We start from the raw sequence: 17,704 nt of genomic DNA, 5'->3' as shown, positions 1-17,704 counted from the left end.
GAATGGTGACTCTGAGTGTTTGCGTGTGCATAAATCCCATATGGAGTTGTTTACTGTCATCTGGGATCGATTTTGGGAGGGCCTTGATGTCCCAGTGATTCCCCTCATCAGCCATTTCCACCCCCCACCGCTGTTACTGCCATTTACAGGAAGACTGCAGCGGTTCTTACTCAATCTAAGCATTGAGAGGAAACCATACATGTGCTGTACAATCTGCAGGGATGAGGTTCTGCACATTTTACACCCCCTAAGTGTCTCACACACGGTTCCCTGTTTATGTGTGGAATTACAGTTCCCAGACCTAACGGCAGTGTGGTCACATCTGTAGGAGACATGAATTCATGAGGAAAACACACCAGGATGTGACTTCTCAGGTCTGTTTGTTGTAGTGAACGCTGTTACTTGGATGAAACTTAAATTTGTTCAGCTGGTTTTACTTCTTTTATGATAGCAGGAACTGAAAATGTTGTCAGGTGCTGGACACACAGCTCTGAGTGAATGCTAATGTAATGTAAGACACTGTTTGCTAAATAGTGAGACACAAACATACAGTATTAGTAGTGCATTACACTGATACTGGACAGGAGCTCAGAGTCAAAACGCAAGCTGTGATGAATGGCTGGAAACAGACACAGCTTATTTTCAGGGGCCGCAAGTCAAAGAGGCTGGGAACCACTGAACTAAACATACTATATATCATGCACTGCACTGCTGAGTTGGTTGAGCTCTGACAATTCTCCATATTTAATGATTAGGGAGAAAAAGTAACTTGTGGGAAGTGGTGGCCTCAAGGTTAGAGAAGTGAGCCTGCAGACTCAAATCCTGGCTCAGAAGGTTTAGTTTAGGTAAGAAAGTGAAAAAGCAGCACTTACCCCTTCCTCCATTACTGCTGCAGACATGCCACTGAGCAAGACAACAGGTCAGACTGTGGTTGTACATGGACTGCTCACTGGGGAAAAACGAGAATATTGTTCTCTGACAGATGTGATGTCAACTTTTCAGTTGCTCTTAAACGTACTGCATGAAACATTGTTCAGAAGCACTGGATTCAAGCCTGGGCTCAGAACCCCTAGAAAGGGTCACAAAACTCACAAAAGAGATGCAGAAAAACTCCTGCTGCACAAAAGTTTACTTTTGTCTATTGTTTTGCTTTTTTCTTAGAAATCATTGGATAATTTTAAATCTTTTTCTGGTGAACTGCTAACAAACTGTGGACATGCACCAGTTTGTAAAGGTTGAAGCTTTGCTTTAATGGGCCACAAGCCAAAAAGGTGGAAGCTGCCTTATAAATATAACTGAGTAAAAACTAGTTCTCCCCGTGAATTGCAGAGAAAAAAGTATTTAGTCTGACAAAACATAATAAGAGATTTGAGCTATAAAACTGTTAATACAGAAAAGAGTTAAAGTACCATTCGCCTGTAATGTTAGACTAGAGGAGGTCAAGAATGCAAAGAGCCATGCTTCTCTGCTTCTATAAGAGGATCACCTGACTGCACAGCTTTCTAGTTTCTCTTCACATGCAGCAATAACTAATGTTTCTCATTTCTTATCCGCTGCTCATTCATCTCTCGACGTCCCTATGCCTGATATATTTGCTCTTGAAACTTGGCACATGTTCTCAATTCATTAATGCTAATGCTCACAGCTTCTCTTTTCCTGTTTCACTTCTAAATCTCACTTCCATGTAGCTGCCAACAATCTTTCCGTTTCTCTGTCCTAGACTTTAGGTATGTTCTCTCTTTTCTGGAGAAGGAAGTGCAGTAGAGCACCAGTATGCCTTAGGTTTAGGTTCTTCTCTCCTGATACATTGAGTGGCCATTTTCCCTGATTTAGCTGCACTGGTCTTCTCCATTGTATTTGAAACGCAATAAAATTGAATCACACCCTGGATTTGATTTTCAGAAGTTAAATATGATACAAAACCAAAGGTGCTCATTTCAAAGTCAAAGACAATGGCTGGCAAAGGCTTCCTGTTTGGTAAATAAGATAGAGACGTGTTGAAGAGAAAGTCGGAGCTCATAGCGTACAGAGTGCATTATCAGACTGCTCAAGGCCACAGGAGACAGTTTAGGATCGAGAAAAAACAACTTTGTGTACCGTACTGTTTGCAGTGTACGCGCCAAGACTCCAGACATGTGATACTTGAGGGTCAAGGCTCGTCTTAAAATGCAAAGCAGTGATGTCGAAACTTTGGACCTGTGAGGACATTCAAACCAACTCACACATCCTCTGCTGGTTTGAGTGTTTTCTACATTTTCTATTGTTAAACAGTTCAACTTTAGCTTTTAATTACATTTTTATTTCCTTACTGTATCATTTTAACTATACACACTAATTATATTTTACCAAAGGGTGACATTTCCCTTTAGTTTGTTAAAGACACTAATGAAAAATATGCTAGTTGGCCAAACCTCTGTGAACAAAGGAATATTACATTGTTATTTAATCCAAACATGGATGTCCCTCCATTGTTTGAACATCTGCTTGTATGAACAACTCACAGTGCAGCAGACAAAAAGCATAAGCAAACATGGTCAACCTTTTTTTTTTTTTAAATATTATTTTAATACTTTTCTTAAAAAAAAAAAAGATGATGTACTCCATAATCTGAACAAGATGTATCTATTGACCTCAATGCCTCACTCACCAACACACCAACAGGTTGTTCTGGGTAAACTAAAATCAAAGAAAATTAGCAAAGGGAAAAGAAAACAACATAACCTCATAATCAAATATGAAAAGGAAAAAAAGAACGTAATGAGACATTTAAAAAAAGTGATTATAGAATTGAAAACACTCAAGGACCTCAGGGCCAACCTACAGAAACCAGGAAAACCTCCCGTTTCCAGTAAAGCACAATGGCACACGACATCCCAAAACTGTTACCATGAATGATGAAAACATTTAAAAAATAAAAACGAAAAGAATGACAAACAAGAACCTACTATACAGATTGCAGAAGCTGTGGATAGTGGTGGATGAGATGCTTATGAAAAGAAAAAAAAAAAAAAAACAAGTGCATGTTGAGTAGAAATAATGAAATAAGTAATGAAACAGTGCAGATTCAGAACAACTACAGAATGATCGGGCCTTGTAAAGTGGTGAGATGTAATGATTTTGGAACCGCTTTTTCAAACTATTACAGAGCGAACTGCTGCGTAAGTTCAGATTTAAAAGGGGATAAAGGAAAATTAAATAGGAATAAAAACATAGCTTTTAATATAAAGTGAAAAGAAGATGCATTTTACATGTAAAAAATGTGAATGAACTTTCAGCACTCAATAGTTTGGTTTTGGCATAGAGTTGAGAGAAAAAAAACAAAAAAAAAAACAAGGTATGAGAGAGAATAAGACAGGCGAAACAATCCTCTCAATAGAATCATAAAAAAGTTTTTTTTCCTTTACAGTAAATTCTACAAAATCAAAACCAGAGCTCAGACATGAACACAGATGAGCTTTGCTCCCCGCAATCCAAATCCCTCTTATGTTCTTTTTGTTGACGTTCGTCGTATATAATATATATTCATGTATTTATTTATATGTAATATGTATAATTTGTAGGGTGTGATCGTTAGTTTACAGGCCAGAGCTCTAAGGCAAAGACACCCTCTGAAGCCTTTAAAAAGCCACTGTTCCTTCCTCCTTGTATTCTCTTGTTGAATTTGAGCATCGCCTCTTTGATTCATGACTGCAGAGAAACAGCAGGAAGTGAAGGGAGGAAGGATGTCTTAGAAAAGTGTGTAAATGTGCTCAGGGGTGTTTCATGCCCACTTTGTCCTGAGAAAACAACTGACTCTCGGATGACCACAGAACCTGATAAACTCCAACACACCAGTGCACCCCTCCCGGTTAGAATCCAACTTAAAATAAAACAATAAAAAGACAAAGAGTAGGATAGGAAAAAAAAAAACAAAAAACAAAGTGACCTGTTTGTAATTTGTTCACCTGTTCTTTTTAAAACCCCTTCGCTCCTCTCACACATTAGAGAATAAAGTTTTCTTAATTTTCACTTAATTTCTTAAATTAAACCTTCCTATCGCTGCCATTATTCATTTTTTACCATGAAACTTCTGCCCCTTTCTCTTGTTTCTGTTTTGAGGGAGCCAACTGTTTGGAAAACCCGCGTCCACTTTCGATGTGTCATCGCTGGAGACCCAGAACTAACACCCATAAACACCAAGTCAGACACCAAAATGTATCTGAGGTTGGAGGATGTTATTTCAATGCCAGCCCCCCCCCCCATTATTCACACGACACAAGCCAGCTGTTTCAGCTACTGAGAAAAAAGGACAGTTATTAAGTCTGTGAGTGTGTGGCTGTGCATTTGTGTGAGCAGCAACCATGTATATCAGAGCATTGTGGTTTATAAACATTTTTTAAATTTGCTTATGTTTGTCTACAGGTCCTTGTCTCACACCAAACATCTTCTTTTTCCTCTCAAAACAGGTTCTCTTCAAAAATGGCCATGAGCTCACTCTGGAAGTTGATGTCAATGGTGTCTGCCATCTGTGGAAGAGAACAACAAGTATTAGAGACCATTTAACAATCTGAAAAATCTGTGTTTCTCCTTTACAGATTAGAACGTACTGCTTCTCTCCTGCGCCTCTCCTGCTCACGGCGGCGTGCCATCTCCCTCTGCTGGTCGAGAGCATTCTGTGCAGCTGAGGAAGGTGGGGGCGGGGCTTGTGGCTGTGTGGGTGGAGCCTGTGGTGAGTGAGTGGGTGGGGTCGAAGCTGGAGGTGTGGGAGCAAGTGGTGATTGCTGCTCGTGGCGACGGCGGGCATCTTCTTGTGCTCGACGTGCCTGCTCCATGGTGTCCTCGTCATCACGGCTATGAAATAATTAAAACCAAAAAAAGATTTTAGTTATGGGGTCAAACGTTGAGAGAGAGAGAGAGAGAGAGAGAGAGAGAGAACTGGCCAAAATTAGACTGACTCTAAGCCAACAGGTTTGATTCTAAACTGAACTTAAAGACTCTTATCAAGCTCTCAAATCAGCTTTTTAACATCTTAAAAGATATTTCGAGAGTATTACATTTCTCATCACTTCTCCACCTTCCTCCCACCTACCGCAGTTTTTCTTGCTCTCTCCTGGCCTGTTCAGCCTGTGCTTTCAGCTGTCTCTCCCTCTCCTCCTTCTCTCTCGCAGCACGTCTGAACTGTTCGAAGCTGTCACTGGAAGAACGAACAGATGATGCTGGCGTGGACTGGGACCTCTGAGCCAGGCTCGCCCAAGAACCCATGTTCTTTAACTTCACATCCTGAGAGAAAAAGGAGAAGGTGGGGGAAGAAAATTTCCAGGTTAAATGAAAAAAGGAAACCAAAGAAATCAGACGGGGGTGTTGAGTTTAACAGTTTAACATGGCTTATGACATTTTTTCTCAGCTCAAACACTTACACACACCTGTGTCTTCTTAGGAGCGATGGGAGTTTTGGGTTCTTGCTTGATTTTAATATCTTGCTGTGAGCAGGGTGGAGCTGGGGAGTCTGGGAGGTGAGAACCAGGTCGAGAACCGTCTAATGGCTTCATATCTAATCCTGACAGACACATAAATGATTATACACAATCGCCATAAACCACTGGACAGGAGCTTATAGCCCATAAATGCATTTGAAAGACAGCATATATCATTTTTCTGAAGTAAAAGGGAAGACATCTCTGTGACTGCAGGTGGCATTTTTTCTACACATATTACCTTGTAATGACCACAGAAGAAAAACTGTGAATATACTCTAAGATCCCCCCACCAAACTCTGGGCAATTTATTTTTCCTACTTCTAAATGTATGTTAGCTTCTTCAGCTTCAGATATGGTGGTCTGCAGAGGAGGTATAGAGCACCTGCACTCACTGTGTTTATTGTCGAGTTTGTGTGTGTCCTGACGCATGGCAGGGCTGAAGGGTGAGGGAGGCAGAACTGGTGACTGGGGAGGCTTCTCTTCTTTGATTCCCACCAGGTTGGACCTCTGCTCCTACAGAAAGTATAAAACATCGACACAAGACAATCCAAGAGTTTATTATCAGTAATCTGTTTGGTTAGCAGATGCAGGTAAAGTCACCACAAAGCATAGGTGGATCACTCACATGTTTCTTGGTCTGTGAGGGTGACTGCTGTCCCACTGTATGGAACTGAGGCATCTGAGGAGAATGCATCATCAGGGGAGAGGAGCTTTCATGCAGGCAACCTAGAAAACAGAAGATCAAATATTTCAAATTCTGCATTATTTAGCTAAATAGGCAGTGAGTCTGAAGTGAGGTTATGTGCAGTGAACTGAAGGTCAATTTTGCACAGTGAGTTGAAATTTGAAGAAGTATTTACTACAGTAGTGTTTCTATATGTAGTAAAAGGCTCACTAGCACCACAACATGGCCAAGTACAGATATGACACAGAATACATTGATCATTAGTGTCCTCTAAAAATTAAAGCACTGATATTTGTGTTTACTCTTTTCAGAACAGCAGCTGTTATTGCTCTGTCCCTGTAAATTTTTGGCTTATCAAAATACATTGTTGATTAAAGAAAAATAAAAACACTTTTTGAAAAATCTGGAATAGACCTGATTTAGTTCCAGTCCTCCATTCATTCTCTGTATAGGGAGCTGGAGCCTATCCCAGCTCTCTTTAGGTGAAAGGCAGGGGTACACCCTGGACAGGTCCCCAGTCCATCACAGGGCCACATAGAGACAAACAACCTCACACACTCACACTCACTCCTATGGGCAATTTAGAGTCACCAATCAACCTGACATACATGTTTTTGGACTGTGGGAGGAAACCAGAGTACCTGGAGAAAACCCACACAAGCACAGGGAGAACATGCAAACTCCACACAGAAAGGCCCCTGCTATCTATGTCTTGATGCTAAATAAAATAAGGTGTTGACTGACTTATTTTAACAAATGTATCTGTTCATGTACATCTTCAGTTTCTGTTATCCAATTAAATCTTGTCTACCTGAAAGATTTTTGGAGGCTTCAGAGAGACCAGTGTATCAAACAAACAAAAAGCCAAAATAAGAGAAAAGTCAGAAACAAACATTTATGCAACAAAATTGTGTATTTTCTTTTTTTCTTTCTTTCATCATCTTGTTCTCCATCATCTTTATTTTGGGACGTCTTATGGCACCAAGACCGACCGGTTTGTAAACCACTGTTCTGACACAGAGACATCTCACCTGCCGAGAAAGGCTCTGCTTTACTTCGTGGTGACGACTGTTGTTGATGTTGCTGCATCTGCTGTATCTTCTGCTGCAAGGCCACACCCTTCTGCTGCTGCTGCGCTGACGTGTGCATATTTGGGAACGGCTGCTGCATGTGAGCATGGCTCGAGGGGTGCCTCTGTGTTAGGGCAGGGGTGGACGTCGCCATAGTCTGCGTGTGCATTGAGGGCACCAGCTGAGAGGCGCTTTGTGTGGGTGAATGTGTGTGCACATGAAGTGGCTGTGTCTGCACAGTGGGTCGAGGCTGAAGCGACTGCAGGAAGGTGTGGGCCTGACTGAGCGGTGGAGTTTCAGAACTGTTGGGCGTTGGCTCTTCATCGTCCTCCAGCAGCGCCTGGGGAGGCTGTGCAGAGAGTGTACCCAGAATGCCGTGCGATGTAGGTGAAGGGACACGAGGGCGCGGGACAGGTTGGGGGAGTGGGAGGGGAAGCGAGGACTGAAGCTGGGGTGAGGAAGACGGAGGCAGCGAGGGGAGCAAGGATGGGACAGGGTGTGAGGGTTTGGGAGGAAGCGGTGCTGCTCGGTTGCTAGGTCTTGACGGTTGCTGGGGGAGTGCATTGTGGATTGCTGCAAACAGGGAAAAAGAGCAGAAACAAAACAGAAGAAAAAAAAGTTTGTTAAATTATTGCTTTGATTATAATCCTTGACATCTCTGTTCTGGTTAATTTGGCAGTAACGCACAAGAGTACAGTTTTACACACCTGGTGAAGGTACGATGGGATGTTGATTTAGGAAAAGGTGCGTCTCGGTGGTTGTCTGGCTGCTGAGTGTGTTTGGGTTGAGGAGGCCAGTAGCAACAGGGACAGCAGCAGTAGTAATGGCTGGATTGGGCTCTGTGTTTGACTGTGTCAGATGTGGGTTCATGAAGTGTGCCAGAGGATCAAAACCCGTGGGCAACAGCTGGGACGTGTCCAGAGATGGGACAGGTACGGGAGGAGGGGAGACAAATGATGGTTTGGACTGGACCACTTGAGGCTGTGTATGTGGAGCGACTGGGCCAGCTCCGCTACTGAGAGACTGGTGCTGTGGTCTCTTGCTGTCTTTGTTCATTGAGATCTTCTGCTGCTTGGGAACCAGCCCTGTAGTCAGAGACAAAAGGAGAACCAGACTGGAATATAAAATGACCAAACATAATATGATAAATTACAGCTACTAGTTAACTAAATACGCCATGCTGGTACACGGTGGTGTGTGTATAGTACCATTATCAGAGTCTTCGCTGTCAGAGGAGTCGCTGCTGCCAGAAGATGAAGATCCTGTCTTCATCTTTGTCACATTTGTCATTTCCTGAGGCTTCTCTACTGCAACAAAAACACCCACAACATTCAGAACTGTGCTGACAGCTCATACCTCACTTGTGTAATAGCAGGCTCTTCCAATGTGTCAAACAAAACTGAGTTACTGAATTTTGGTAAAATAATAACATGATATCATTATGCTGTGATTTCACTGAATGACAAAAACATTAAAATATTAAATAAAGTGCCCAGACCTAGTTATAAATTATGAATTAAATGTAATGATGATGTCTGAAAAACTAATGAGGTGTTAGGTGTAAAATTCTTTATGAGGTACTACTAAAACTAAATTCTGCAGGTAAATGCACAGAGAGAATTTAATTGATCTGAAAAGCAGAACAGCTTTAGAGGGAAATTATTCTTTGCGGTGATCTACTGTTTTATTGTTTTTTTTTTTTCTATAAACTGCAAATCAGGAGTAACTGGTCTGTGTAAGTAATGCTGAATCACTGGAATTACAACACTCAAGTGAAAGTCCTCTGCAAGAGGTGCTAAGCACAAACAGCCTACCTGACATTTTTTTCTTTTTCCTGAGGCAGCTGGAGACATATTTTTCCAGCTCTCTCAGTGTGGAGGGCTTCAGCGTCTCAAAGTCGATCTCGATTTCATCCGGGTTGGAATTCTTCAGGGAAGGCTCACGTGTTTGGATTATGTGCACGACACGGCCCAGTTTATCACCAGGCAGCTTGTTAATGTCCAGGCTCAGCTGGCGCTTCTCCTCGTAAGACATTGGCTTGCATCTGTCGGCGGATATGCCCCCAAATATGTCTGGAGAGGTAAGGATTAACAGCAGGTTGACAATGGACTCAAACACTTACAAGCACAAAATCATGCTCAACATCTTTCTCCCATACATACCCATGTCATCCTCTGCTTCAAGAGAGGCTGAGGGCACGAGAGGGGTGGGCCCAGACTGAGGTGGCACAGCTGGGCGGCTGTTTTTAACTCCTTCTTTTTTACTGTGATTGACAAATGATTTAATTAGCCCCAGTTAATGCAAACACAATAACACCACTGATTTTACTGCTCAGTAATGCTTACCCTGGCTTTTTCCGTTCCTTCTTTGCAATGGTTGGCTCCTTGCTCTTGCTTTTCTTGGCGGTCTGAAGCATTGCAGCAGGAGGGGCTTCCACAGGTTCTTCTGCTCCCATCTTCTTCTTGTGCTTTTCTTTCTTTTTCTCCTTCTTCTCCCTCTCTTTCTTCTTGGGCTTGCTTGCCTGTGGCTGGGAGAGTGCTGCCAGCTGCTCATGGACAGCTTTAAGCTACATGATACAAATACAGCAGTGGTCTTAAGAGACAAAAAAACAACAGTCTTCAAAATGATCTGTCCATGTTCAGTAATTACCCACGTTCAGTAAAGCTGTTCTGTACAGCCCACCCATCTCCTGTATCTCATAAGCCTCCCTCCCGCTTCATTTTCCATCCTCTAACCTGTTCCTGTAGCTCAGCCAATCGCTGTTTTCTTTCTTGTTCTGAGTCTCCTGCTGAGGACTCAGATTCAGAGGAACTGGAGCTGTCCTCTTCTGAGACAGCAGAAGGAGGCGGGACTTGTCGTGTGGACGGGGCAGGGTGTGGGGCCAGTGAGGGGGTGGGAACAGGAGCCTGCTCCTCTGGATCATCAGGCATTTTGGCAAAACGCATCTCAAACACGTCCTGTTAGGAAAGCCAGTGGTAGATAACAAAGAGCTTAAATGACACCTTCTGTATGTTTCTTTTTCTATGCAAAAATAACGTGTATCTTCATGTCTCAATATCTGCTATACAACATCAAAATACCTCAATTTTAAGTGTATTTGTCTTAGTAATTGTGCCTAGTATTATGTGTACCAACACAATGACATGTTTCAATGACTAGCCTATTGAACATACTGGAAAGTGTACATTACAATTGTATGGAGGGATTCAATTACTTCAAGTGTTCAACACAGAAATAAAGTCCAGTGTTTTTCTAATTTGAACCCCAGTGTAAAATGCAACCAGCTAACAGTACCTGTCCACATGCACTATATGGCCAATAGAATGTGGACACCTAACCATTACAGCCATATGTGCTGCTGAACATCAATCTGCTACTGAAACATCCTCCACTCCCCTGGGAAGAATTGATAAAGACATGACATGATGTGCTCCCTCTAATGCTTGCTGGGGTGTCATTCAGTGTATGTGTTTACAGTGGTTTGCTTAACAGGTGAGATGTAATGCATACCTGCAATTTGCGCGCCATGGCAACCACATCATGGTCTGGAGGATTGTATTTGTAACAGTTGGAGAACATCAACCTGACATCTGCTGCAAACTCTTGAGCATCTCTGTACCCTCTGCTGTCCAGCTTTTTCTAAAGAAGACAAACAATCATCATTATCAAAGTGGGTCCTGATTTTTCATTCAAATTGTTTGTGTTTTTCTTTTAAAGCCCAAATAAAAGCTGTGGATTGCTGAGGTAAGGATAAGGTACCAAAATGTTTGCACAGGATGCTTGGTCAGATTTTGTTATTCCTTACTTCTCATTTAATTACATATTACTTGTTTGCAATCTTCAAATTGATCATATTATATTGTAGCTTTTGTAATTTTTTGAGTTTAGAAACTGAACTAAATAAACATGTGAAATATATGTAGTGCATTTATAAAAATTATTTAAGCATCTGCCGGACATCCAGGTATTACACTGGGTGTTCTACTATGAGGAATGTACCACTACAAAACAAAAACATATATTTTAATAACAGACACATATAGAATATGCTATTACATGTGGACCAATCCCAATAAAATCACCTTGATGGTCCCAAGATCCATGGGATGCTTGATGATGTCATGGTAGTCATGGAGACCAAGACTTTTTGCATCAACAGGTTTGTAAAAAGGCCAGGCATATGTTATGTGTTTCTTGGATAGCATCTCTTTGACAAGACGTGCGCAGAAACGCAACTGCTCCTGACGTTTTGGTGTTATTGTCCCTCCTGTCTCCAAACTGCCAACCAAGTGATGCTGAGAATCTGGCTGCGATGTGTCGCGTTTGGGTTGCTTCAACGGGCGATTGCTCTCTCGGCGCGGCCGAGCCTCAGCAGAGATGGGAGAAGATTCACTGAGCTGGTCGTTGGCTGTGGGTGTGGTGGTGTCTGCTTTCCTTTTCTGACTTTTCCTTTGCTATTGGAAGATCGGAGATTAGAGAATGACACCCACTCTGCTTATGTATCATAAGAGTGGCACTTTAATCTTCACAGTCTCCTTACCTTAATGAGGGCAGGGGACGTCTGCATCACTGGGGTAGGATGGAGGCCTGGCAGTGTTGGGGCTGGAGGGGGAACAGAGGTCATGCCCTGGGCCAGGACATCTGGAGTTGAGAGAGAGAACGGGGGTCCAAGATGGGATGAGGGTGTGGGAGGCACACGTGGGGGAGGCTGAGGCTGAAGCTGAAGCTGAAGCTGAGGCTGAGGCTGAGGCTGAGGCTGAGGCTGAGGCAGAGGCTGAGGCTGAGGCTGAGGCAGAGGCAGAGGCAGAGCCAGAGCCAGAGCCAGAGGCTGAGGCTGAGGCTGAGCCAGAGGCAGAGGGCCTTGAGAGGCAGGTGTGCTATGGGCTTGTGGGGTGGTCGATGGGGATGAGAAGCTTTGTCTATGTGGGGTGGTGGAAGGGGATGATGATTCTTGGCCTGAGTCAGACTTTGTTATCAGACCTGGAAGAAAGAAATAAATGAAGTAATTGGAGGACCTAACACACCTAATCCTTTTGACAGAACATGCTGAATGCATTGTCAAATGGTACAGAAAACGCTTAAGAAGCATGATGCAATCAAAACCTGATTTAACAACAAACACTTTGTGCTAGGTGTGGCTGGTAAGAACCAATACAGACAATATAAGAACTATACATACAAGTTTGGCTGGTCAGATTAGGTGCATTTAACTGTTACTGAAATTGACTAATCAAATTCAGATTATACCAAGAACACACACAAACACAATCGGCAACTTCTCATAATGTAATATCGCCTTGTCCATTGAAGGGACTGAGGGGGGGGACACATTTTCAAAGCCGCATTACATCCTAAACTCATACCCGACTCTCGTCTGCCTCCACGGCGTCCTTTGGTAACCACAGCAATCTCTATCTCTTCCTGTGGCATCTCTGTTATCTTCTGGAGAAAGAGCTTTTCCAAGGCTTCTGCCATCAGGCAAATATCATCCCCAGACTAAACAAATAAATGCATACACGTTTAAGATAGCAGAAGCTCTTTGTACACTGCTTTAACTCTTTGAGTGATAAAATACTCAGTCACATGTCACAGGACTTTTATGGCTGACCTTGTTGTAGATGTAGCAGTTTGTGAACATTCTGTTGAAGTCTTGGATACACTCCTGGGCATTCCAGTAGTAGTTGTTCTCCAGACGTTTCTTTATTGTGCCCATGTCCATAGGATTCTTAATGATCTTATAGTAGTCCTTGAGAGAGAAGGAGAACAGGTGAAGACTATGGGATTAGTATATTGCCTGGACAAAAGTAATTTGAGAGAAAACAAAATCCCAAACTCCATGTTTTTGCTTTAAAAAAAAAAAAAAGACAGACTTAGGTCATTTTCCACAGTAAAAAAACACATTAAGTAAAGAAGGACTTTGTGACAATGTACCAATTGAGTCCAAAAAGAACACTGGCTTTCTGAGAAACCCAGGCAGAAAAACAGGACAGTGGCTGCTATCGCTGGGCAGCTTGTTCACCTGCAGTACTGTATGACAATTTGCATAGAATTTTTATTGGGCGGCTGTTACAGTGTTATGTGTGTTTTGGACTACACAGATTAAATACACAAACAAATAACTCACAGGCAAGTTGAGTTTGATGGCATCTACAGGAGCTTGGAAGGGCCATGCAAAGTTGTGCTTCCATAATGTTTTCAACACCACTTTTAGCAGGTACTGAAAGAGCAAAATCACAAATAATCAAATAGAAGTCAACACTAAACTCAGTTTATACGTACAACACAACAAAACAGAAATCCCTCTACCTGTAGCTGGTTAGTCTGTCTTTTGGGCCTGGAGGGGTTCCATGTTTCAGGGGGTGGAGGGTTGAAGGGGAGAGGCAGTGGGGCAGAGGGAGGGTTCTGGCTGCTGCCTGCCTCCAGTCCGTCTCCCATCGCAGTGGCAGGTTGCAGTGACTGAGCAGACAGTGTGGGCAGATTGGACCTGGCAAGGGCAGGTGGGACCGGGGGGGCCCCCCTCAGGCCATTACACTCCTCGCTCGACTCTCTGAAGGATGATCAACAAAAAAAGCAGCATTGCAATTACACTCTGCCATAACTGCACATTCCCAGTGACAGCTGGTTTTGAAGCTCCAACCTGAAATTTGCCTTAAGGGACTTTATAGTCTGAACCAACAAAAAAAATCCTTCCATGAGAAAAAAGGAAGAAACCAGAACCCCCAGGAAGAGCACGAGAGGAGGAATCCCTCTTCAAACACGGACAGACATGCAAAATATATCAGTACAGAATACACTTTATATTTACAGTATGGATACTCATGATGAAAAAATTCTACACTGTAAATATATATATGAAGAACACAAACATACATAGGAACTCCTCAAATATATCATCTCTCAGCTATTTGACAGAAGATGAAAAAGATGATACAACATGGATTTACCTTTTGTTTTAGTATTCATTTTAAGCGGAACATCAGACTGGAGTGTTCACAATATACTGTCCATGGACAGGGTTATGGTTTGCCTTCAGTTCTAATACAACATCAATTACTACCCTTTAAGTAGGTTTTAGTATGCATTCATTTTTGGTATGGCTTGAAATTTCTGACTGACTTCTGTGTACTGCACATACTGCAGAACATGATGACTGACGACCTAAATGCACCCTGAACTTGATGTTTATTTCCCATTAAAGATTGTTCCTCTGATGTATAACAATAAGGCACGCTTTACAACACACACACAAATGCATTCAATCCTGACCAACAACTTTTTTTAATGTCAAACTCACAGAATAAATACTGACTAATAGTTTAAGGTCAAAGCATTGTCCACCTGCTCTATTTGTGGCCCTTCAGGTAAAAGTGGAATTGGAAAATGTAAATATGTTAAGATTTCTGCACTACTCGTAGCACTGTCCAGCATTTTCTTAAGCTATTTAACATTAACTATAGTATAAAGCATGGTTTTCATATAGAGAAGAAAGCTGTCCTTAAAATGAAAACATGAAATAATATTCAGCAGGGTGAAATGTATAGACTGGAGCAAGAAGGAAGAAAATTAAGTCAGAAATATCTGGAGCTGTATGAATTACAGTAGACCATTATTTATGAACTGGCTGTAACACTTTCACACCAACTAGAAGGCAGCTCAACATATGCCATGAAAAGCAAGAAGCAGTAAAATGTCAGCAGTATCAGCAAGCTATCCATCAGGCATTGACTGTCCACTCCCTGAGTTTTTTTGTTTGATCTAAAGTTAGAACCAGTTTTATACAGTGGAAGGCACAACTGGTCTTTAGGTACTGTTGCAGTCAAAATGTTTGGTACATGTGGCAGGTGGTGAGTAGGTCATCAAGTACACATTTAAATGCAACTACTGTGCATGCAAGCAATAAGAATAAGCTTTTAAATATTATTGTATTAAGAGTTTTACAATTTACAGGCAATGTTTGGTATTATGTCTGCATCTGCAGGGATTTTCAATTAGAAATCAGATTTTAGTATAATAAAATCAGTACATCTATGAAGTAAATCTCCAGATGTTCTGGCAAACATTTATATTTTCTTCCCAAAAATTATTTTGGCAAATTCAGTTTATTTTGGCTTTACATTGTATAAATATATAAGGCGTCACACCACTACAGTTATACTTAAATCCTTACACTCCTATTCACACAGAATGTTTATATTGTATATATAAAGATATTCATTTAAGAATCTTGTACATATCATATCTAATTTCAATTTTTCAACTTTTCTTTTTAACTCCTATCTTCCGTTTTATAAGTATGACATTTTATGTTAGTTTTTGTAAGTAGAGAGCTTAGGCAACCAGTCACTTTTCTTGTTAAAAAATAAAGCTGATTCTGAACAGATACAACAATATAATGACAGTTATTTATACAAATAATACATTTTCCATTTGAAGCATTAGAAGGTTGAAAAGGATGGAGGACAAAATTTGCCTATCATCAAGTCTTTAAATGGCCTTATATCTGCCTGCACCAATCTAAAGAAGATCAATTATTTTCTAGGTACTTACATGTTTGTTGCCGTGCAGCTGTGGTCTAATCCAGTTGTGAGATCATAACTCAGTTGGTGAGGTGGTGATTTCCAGAGGGAACACGGGAGGTTTGTCGGCAACACGCTGCGGGGGCAAGGAAACCACAACACTGATAGAGGGCGACGTGTAACACCTGTGAGAGAGAGAGAAATGTGGGATGCCACATGAGGTCAACATGTCACATGTCAGTTGTCTCCAACTAATATGTGTCAATGTCATGTTTGATTCTGCTACCAATCCATGTCTAAGTTATAGATCATGTGTAGATCATGTGTTATCTTCTTTATTCCCCAGTAAACTGAGTGGACTTTAAGGACATCATTATTTTCAGCATTACACTTGTTTCATCATTTTATATGGCACCTTTCCTCATGTCCACGTCAATTATTTGTTCTTATTTTATCAGTTTTAAATTGTGTACTTTTTATATCCAGCTGGCAAGACTTTGAGCACTACAACTGAGTAACTTTAAGGATGAAAACACTAAATCCTGACCTTGAACCAGGACACTTTCCTCATATGTTACAATACTCAGTGGTCAGTTTTGGAATTTCTCTGTGACACAATCTGTCTATACTCGAAGACAAAGGCTTGTCTTTAGTCCACTGTGACATTTTGCTCCTTGTTCCCTACTGGTTTTCTTACCCAAACACGTAAGTCTTCCTTTTTTAAATTCATTTAGACGGCTTTAAGATGTTAAGAAGCTTGTCAACAGCTTCTCTCTGTTCTAAGAGAAACCAAAACTTCTTTTTACTTTTTCTACAAGTACCCACACTGTTATCAACATGCCAACAAGCTTCCAGACATTAATCTGTAGAAAAATATAAAATACGTATTCAAGCATGGGGACAAATGTCTTCATACTCCATGTTGTGATTTAAACTATATTTAAAATGAAGTATATACCAGTACATTTTATATAATGTTTGACAATTTACAAAAATCCAGCCACAACCTGAAAATGTACCCAAAGCCACGTATGGGTTATATGAGTCTTTAGTAACGTTATCTGAGGAAAGCAGAGAAGCTAACGAAGCTGACTGTCACCATGTCTCCTATCACCACCAACAAAAACAGTAATATTTTTATTAGAAAAAAACTTTGTGCTCCATCTTCGCCTGCTAAGCTTCCATGTCAGTGCACCGCCATGTCCACTGGAAGCAAGTGACAGCTCCGCACGTAAACGGACTTTCAGAATACGACTTGGCTGGGATTGATATTCTCGAAATGACGTACGTCGCACTTCATGTGAGCTTCTGCGCCATCGCGCGTAAACTACGCTGCCCAGAGGACGTAACTTATGTCACGAATACGGCCTACGGGGCTACAAACAAACAGCCTAGCAGCTAACTGCTAGCACTAGATAGACCTGCAGCTAATGTGCAGACTGACAGCACGGAGTGCCCGGTGCCAGCGAAACGACCTCAGCACAGGTATTGGTAGAAGAAACGTACGACACAGAATACGCAACGTAACACCAAATCGCGCTAACTTAAAAGACAAAACAGCATCTATCTCGTGTGCCCGAACCGGTGCAAGGCCTGTGAAGACAGCTCATGCTCCGCTTGCCGAAGCGTACACTGACAGGGCGCGAAGTACGCCACCAGTGCCCGTTGTAAGCCTTTCACCGGATCCAGGGGATCGTATGCTTTCGTTTCATATAGCAATGTCATCAACACAAAGACACACGCTGCTATTTTTACCTTCTTCAGTCGGCTGTCAGCGCTCGCAGACCTTCCTCGCCCCAAATCCAGAACAAACAGTCCCATTCGACGTCGATGACGTCAGACGCACGGGGGCAGGCCGCATGTTTGTCAGTCGAAATGTCACCTACGACCCCGCCCCCTCCCGCGGGTAACATCATGCAACATCTCGTAACAATTTCGGATATAAAACGGGTCAGTGTTTATCCCACTAATTAAGTC

At 41.9% G+C, this 17,704-nt stretch overlaps 1 protein-coding gene across 2 annotated transcripts; it reads right to left on the bottom strand.

The window, feature by feature from the left end:
* Positions 1 to 3,127: 3,127 nt before the first annotated feature.
* Positions 3,128 to 17,547, bottom strand: LOC113128134 (bromodomain-containing protein 4-like). Of its 2 annotated transcripts, none has more exons than XM_026303202.1 (22): positions 17,483 to 17,547; positions 15,759 to 15,912; positions 13,518 to 13,758; positions 13,336 to 13,428; positions 12,820 to 12,957; positions 12,575 to 12,707; positions 11,752 to 12,191; positions 11,294 to 11,665; positions 10,722 to 10,850; positions 9,947 to 10,168; positions 9,557 to 9,777; positions 9,374 to 9,474; positions 9,026 to 9,283; positions 8,420 to 8,518; positions 7,919 to 8,296; positions 7,173 to 7,784; positions 6,082 to 6,182; positions 5,849 to 5,969; positions 5,397 to 5,536; positions 5,069 to 5,259; positions 4,587 to 4,830; positions 3,128 to 4,505 (listed from the first exon to the last, which is right to left on the bottom strand). In XM_026303202.1, exons 3-22 carry the CDS (start codon positions 13,644 to 13,646, stop codon positions 4,437 to 4,439), a joined length of 4,191 nt encoding a protein of 1,396 aa, XP_026158987.1. In that variant the 5' UTR covers positions 13,647 to 13,758; positions 15,759 to 15,912; positions 17,483 to 17,547; the 3' UTR covers positions 3,128 to 4,436. The 2 variants fall into 2 exon arrangements, with proteins under 2 accessions (XP_026158987.1, XP_026158988.1); XM_026303203.1 differs by having other exon boundaries at positions 5,403 to 5,536.
* Between the last annotated feature and the right edge of the window lie 157 nt (positions 17,548 to 17,704).

This window comes from Mastacembelus armatus, chromosome 1 (assembly GCF_900324485.2).
Source record: "Mastacembelus armatus chromosome 1, fMasArm1.2, whole genome shotgun sequence".
Lineage (NCBI taxonomy): Eukaryota > Metazoa > Chordata > Actinopteri > Synbranchiformes > Mastacembelidae > Mastacembelus > Mastacembelus armatus.
The sequence above is the reverse complement of the archived record's forward strand: the minus strand, read 5'-3'. Positions and strand labels throughout refer to the sequence as shown.

What these genes read in the sequence shown, in the direction of transcription:
- LOC113128134 (XM_026303202.1), bottom strand. Translation starts at nt 13,646, where the DNA reads ATGGGAGACGGACTGGAGGCAGGCAGCAGCCAGAACCCTCCCTCTGCC. An exon ending in ACTGCTACATCTACAACAAG is followed by an intron (nt 12,708 to 12,819) that starts GTCAGCCATAAA and finishes TTATTTGTTTAG; the next exon opens with TCTGGGGATGATATTTGCCT. An exon ending in TGGATCTTGGGACCATCAAG is followed by an intron (nt 10,851 to 11,293) that starts GTGATTTTATTG and finishes TGTCTTCTTTAG; the next exon opens with AAAAAGCTGGACAGCAGAGG.